Source organism: Salvia hispanica, chromosome 3 (assembly GCF_023119035.1).
Source record: "Salvia hispanica cultivar TCC Black 2014 chromosome 3, UniMelb_Shisp_WGS_1.0, whole genome shotgun sequence".
Lineage (NCBI taxonomy): Eukaryota > Viridiplantae > Streptophyta > Magnoliopsida > Lamiales > Lamiaceae > Salvia > Salvia hispanica.
Window position 1 is genome coordinate 1,558,138 of NC_062967.1, and position 6,000 is coordinate 1,564,137.

At 29.8% G+C, this 6,000-nt stretch overlaps 1 protein-coding gene across 1 annotated transcript; it reads right to left on the bottom strand.

Moving 5' to 3' along the window:
* Positions 1 to 439: 439 nt before the first annotated feature.
* Positions 440 to 1,665, bottom strand: LOC125211968 (EG45-like domain containing protein 2). The gene is made up of 3 exons (XM_048111944.1): positions 1,365 to 1,665; positions 845 to 1,124; positions 440 to 760 (listed from the first exon to the last, which is right to left on the bottom strand). Exons 1-3 carry the CDS (start codon positions 1,477 to 1,479, stop codon positions 754 to 756), a joined length of 402 nt encoding a protein of 133 aa, XP_047967901.1. The 5' UTR covers positions 1,480 to 1,665; the 3' UTR covers positions 440 to 753.
* Between the last annotated feature and the right edge of the window lie 4,335 nt (positions 1,666 to 6,000).

The following is a 6,000-nucleotide window of genomic DNA, read 5'->3' on the forward strand; positions in this document are numbered from 1 at the left end:
GAGTAGGGATCACACTTGTATATACTCTCTCCGTCCCATAAAAGTTGAGACAAAACTTTTGGACACGGAGATTAAGAATTTATATTAAATAAATAGGAGAGATGAAAAAAGTAGGAAAGATAAGAGAGAGTAAAGTAAATGATGGAATAAAATAAGAGCGATTAGATGTTTTGTTTTTAGTTAAAAAAAAAAATGATTCAACTTTGTTGGGACGGACGAAAAAGGAATACGACTCAACTTTTATGGGACGGAAAGAGTATTAATTATACATGAAATGTGAGTAGAATGAGTTAGTGAAAGGTGAGACACTATTACCATTTATAGTAAAAGTGAACCGGGACCCCTATTCACGGACGGGCTAAAATGGAAAAACGGGACTATTATTCGCGGACGGAGGGAGTAATTATGAGGAGTCCATTGGGCCTTATACATGTTTAGAAATTATTTTGAAATTTGATTAATATCACAAGATGAATTTTGAGGAGTCCATTGGGCCTTATACATATTTGAGCCCATCATCCAAATACAAAATAAATTAATTTCGATAAAAGAAACACATAATCTAAGATGCAAAGTGATTTACTCATATTTTAGACCATAATACGAACACAAAATAAATTACTAATAAAGATAGGAAACACATAATCTATTGGCTAGAAGTTTATCATCCATATACTAGTACTATTACTCAAAATAATTGCCTCCAAATTAATTACTTTCTCCACAGCAAACACGCAATGCCCATAATTCATGTCAAATCCTGCAAAAATAAAAATAAAAATTAAAAACATAAACATTTATCAATCCTCATGCAAAAAACATTTATTTTCCATGTCTAACTTACTGGATAAATTCGATGTTGATTTTAGCATCAGCGGATTTGGAGACGGCGGCAAAGGCATCGGTTGACATCACTATAGTCGAAGGGCATGGCCTACGGGTGCAAAAGTCGACCACCCTCACGTCCACCGTGCCCCCCTTGCAAGGCCGGTTGTTGCCGCTAAGGCACCTAAGCCTGTATCGGCGGCCGCAAGCGGCGCCGTTGTCCCACAACCCTTCACTCACTTGCACAAACAAGTTTCCTGATGGGAATTGGTCGGCTCTATTGCCATTGCACCTTGTAGCTGCACAACAATATTTTGGTATGTAAGTATACTAATTAATTAGCCTACTAATAAAATTAATAAATCTGTGTCACTGGTTAAACTAAAAACATCGATTCGACCCAGAATCAGACTAGCAGTTTCATGTTTTCAAAACCGGCGTACCAGTTATACTAATTCGGTTCCGGTTCAAGAATTTTAGAGCCTTGAACCGGTGACATTCCTATACATGTAAAAATGTAACAAAAATAGTGGACTTACGTGTGTACGGAGGTTCGTAGGAAGTAGCGGTCCCGATGTCACCGAAAACAATTTGGTTGAATGAAATGGTTAGCAATATTGCAATGGCAAAGGCTAGTTTTAAAGTCATAGTCATTGAGATTTAAGGACTACTTCAAAGAGCAATGAAGTATAATATGTATGAAAGTTAGAAAGGGATATATAATTGATGATTTTGGTTGAAAAGGGTTATGAATTGAATCAAATTTGTAGTGAAGAAATATAGATTTGATAAGTGCGATTGAAATCGTTAATGAAACGAGCCAATTTATAGTGAAGGAAATAGATTTGATAATTGTGGTTGAAAAATGTTTATGGATTGAGGCAAATTTATAGTTGTGGAGTGCGCAATTTTGTAAATGAGATTATACTAGCGTAAGTTGGCGCACGTGAAATTTAAATATAAAAATATACATGGCATATCATTGGTCAAAATATATGATATAGTAGGCTTTAGTGCTTCTTTACAAGTTCATTGTTTACATATTTTCAATTGTAGTGGAGGATAATATATTTCTCTATCTTAGAATTGAGGATTTCTATTTGAAGTAGTAATTCAAAAATAACCTAATATAAAAATTCACAATCTAGCATATAATCCAAAATAGTCATGTGATATAATATTGTATGCAATGAGAAGTCTCTTCTAGGTTTATTTAGATAATTTTGAGAACAAGAGTGTGAATTTATGTCGATCCTCCCACGTTTTGACATATAATAATAAAGGTTACGTATGATAATTGTTGATTTATTTAAACAAGTGTGTTATTTTATTATCAATTGATGGGGTGTCATATAATTTACTAGTAGGTATGATTATAATCGTTATAAAATCCCACTATATATAATGGTGCAATATAATTAGTGATAGTTAGCAAATTCTATGCTGAATTCTCCACCAAATATATGGTCGATTTTCACACTTTAGAGTTTAGACGTCGACACCCTTTCCATTTCATTCTTTTAATCAGTTTGGAAATTTCATTATAACCATAGCTTAACTATTTCATTTTAATTAATTTGATATAATTTTCATAATATAAATATTTCAATACGAAATTTACATCGTATATAAATGTTTGTTTTTACTTGGGTTAACACAATAACTATTTTTTTAATCGTACGTAATTGTGATTGAAAATTTAGTACTAATAATAATAATATGAATATGAATATGACAACTTTATCAACTCAAACCTAAAAGAAAACAAGTGAAGGTGATACACGTAAAGTCAAGTAAAATAAGTGGATTCAATTATAAAGTGGATATTTATTTATACTATATTATTTTCTTTTGAAAAAATTGAACTTTTAATGTGTCTTTCTAGAAATGAAGTGAACATATGCATTATGCATATCCCATGATCACTAACTCGAAATATAATGATTGGAATTGACTATCAAATTAATGATTGGTTTGACCCCTTTCGAAATTTGTCAACTAAAAACCGAATAATTCGATCATAAATTTGAAATATTACCAATCTTAGTCTTTTTGTGTTTTTATCATTTTAAATGGATTTAATAAAAATGCATGTGAATATGTGATGTAATTATGCTACACGATAATTTTAAAAATTTGCATGAATTACTTTTTTGGCGTGATAAGTACTGAATCAGCAACTTATGGCTGCTAAAAGAGAATTAATTAAGATTATTATCTTGTTATAGGTAAAATAATTTATACAATTAACAAAGCCACCTATATTGGAAGGTGACATTAACTTAATTAAGAAGATTAATTAATTATGGTTTGGCTAATGAAGTAAAATGTAAATGGATCAAAATCATGAAGTATATATCATATGGGTCGGTTCAAGATTGATATATATCTTATCTAAAGGAATGAGAATCCACTTTGTGTAATTTAATTGTAGCCACAATTTAGTATATTTATTTACTATGGTGGCTTATACCATTGCCCACTTAAGGTATGATGTATAATGATGTCTTTTCTTAAGACATAATAATATGTACACGTTTTAATTAAGTAGTTCAATTTATAAGGTAGAATATAAATTTTGGAATGTATAAGCATAGAAAAAAATATTTTATAATTGGAGTATTTTCATTTTATTTTATAGTATCAAATTTATTCCATATAGTATAAATTCGTATAATAATAATATTCTTAATTCATTTTATATGTACATGTCTTCGTTGTGGCACACTTCAATTCTACATTTTGCTTTTTTATGAGTCGAGATGTGGACAATCAAATCTGTCCGAGTGGACCTAGATATATGCCCTGGCCTTGAAAATGTTTAAATTTCATACTTAAAATATGTACGCAAGCGTTAGATTTAGGTCATGGTCTAAGAGGACATCATCGATTTTCTATATTCGATATAAGAGTAGTTCGAATATGTATTCTATTAACTTGTTTTCATTGATATCCAAGATTTCTATTTTTCATTAATTAAAAATTTAATTAATTTATACTAAAAATGAGTAGTGCGTAAGAAAGTTAAAAAAAAACTACTCTATATTTGTTTTAGGTGCATAAATGGAATGTTATTGATGTTCTAACATTTTGATTATTCTAGTATCATTTTATAGTTGTTGTATGTCAAATTAACGATGAAGATCTCTACAACACATCTTTTATCTACGAGCATTATTGGTTAGTCAAATTTTGATCAAACTATCTCTGAATTTTTTAAAAATATTTCTACCAACTTAGAAAGAGTTTATAGAACTTTTTGTTAGTTTCTTCAAACATATTTTACCAAGAGGAGAAGGAAAAATATGGTTGTAAATAAACTTAGCTACACTTGAAACTAGGCTCGGACCTAAAATAGCTTATTTAGAGCGCAATGTTGCTTAGTTCATTGGGCTTGTTAACATATTTGTATTAGTTTATTCACAAATATGTTCATGGGCTTGTTTGCTGAGTTTGTTCACCAACTTTAAATCAATCACTTAATCAAGCTAATATGCATGTCTTTAGTAGCTTGATAATTGGGTGATTGGGTCGAGCTCGAACTAGAAAACAGAAACTCGAGTCGATCTCGAACACCTATAAATATTTAGGCGAATCGAGCTCCGACCCTACTATACGGATATATATGGTATAACCAATGTTATCGCACATGAATGCATTACAATGCGTGTAACGCCATATTTCATTCAATAAATAACACATTAACCGAATTTGTATATATAATCGATAACAACATCAACACACGAGGGATGTAACAAAAACATCACGTGAATCGATATTATTCCTACTGCATCATTCTTCTTATTTTTTAAAACTATAATCTATCAATTAATCTTTCTTTTATTTTCTAAAAATCTCTATCAACTAATCTTGTTCATAAGAAATCAGTACATGAAATAGTCATTGAATTTGTCTAGCAACAAAAAAAAATCTAAATCTATTACTTACATGAGATGTGGTTGTAGAATGATGGGAAGGTTGGTTACATTTTGTGGTCCAAGTGTAGTTGAATGCTGTCATTATTAATACTACTACTTTAATACATTACTTAAGAGTGAAAAATTTGAATTATAGATTGAAAACTCAATTAAAATAATTAAATACAATCAAGTGCTACTACTAAACTATTACTATGAGTTTGAATTATGTTAACTTTTGTTGGTAATAAAATAAATAATTAATGTCGATGATGCAAAATTGGTAGTTGGCACACAACTACATATGCATAATAGATAAAATAGTTAGATAAACTATGATTTTATAAAGTAGATACATTACTATAGCTAGTCTACTATAGTTAGCCCATTAGTAGCTTAACCTAAGTTCTTAGTCCATTTAATTTGTAATGGGCCTTGGCTATTGACACAGCCTTAACTATTAATAATCTTAATAATGGATAAAAAAATTTAACATTAAATCCATAAAATAAAAGCGAATAAAAAAATATAATTAAAATATTATTAGTGGATGCCTTATTAATAATGAAAGAAAATTGATTTCTATAAATGAATTAAAATTAAAAAAATGGCTATTAGTCGTTGAATGAATGACTGCTATATATTTTTGCTGGAATTATACTTTGAAGTGATTATATATTGGTTCAATATATAGATACATAGTTTCTCAACATGTGTGGATGCCTTTTAAATTATGATTTGCAAAAGGAAAATGAAAATAATAATCTCATTTTATAATTTTTGGAATATCCACGATTTGAAGTCTCAATTAATTTTTTTTTCTTCGTAAGCGAACCCTCACGCCCCACTAAATAGTAGACTTATATGTACTTATAACAATATATAAAAACAGAACTCACATTTTTTTTAAAATTCGTATAAAGCTAAAGCAAGACGATGGAATAGTATTTACTGCTATTATGACTAGAGGATGCAAATATAGTATTTATTAGAAAAATCCCACTACTCTTTAGGATATCCAAACATTTTATTCAAAATTAATGTGTCAACGCTCTTAAGTTTGACACCGCCGTTTCTATCAGCAGTCCGGATCACCTATTACTTTTCCTACGTTATTCCCTACTCCACCCTCACAAACATAAGTGAGGGATCCATCATTATATTTTATATTTGTGAGGAGTAAAGTAGGCGATGAAGTACTTGAAGAACATGCTAGATATACAAATTAGTGATTACAGATTATACTCCTAAAATTTGC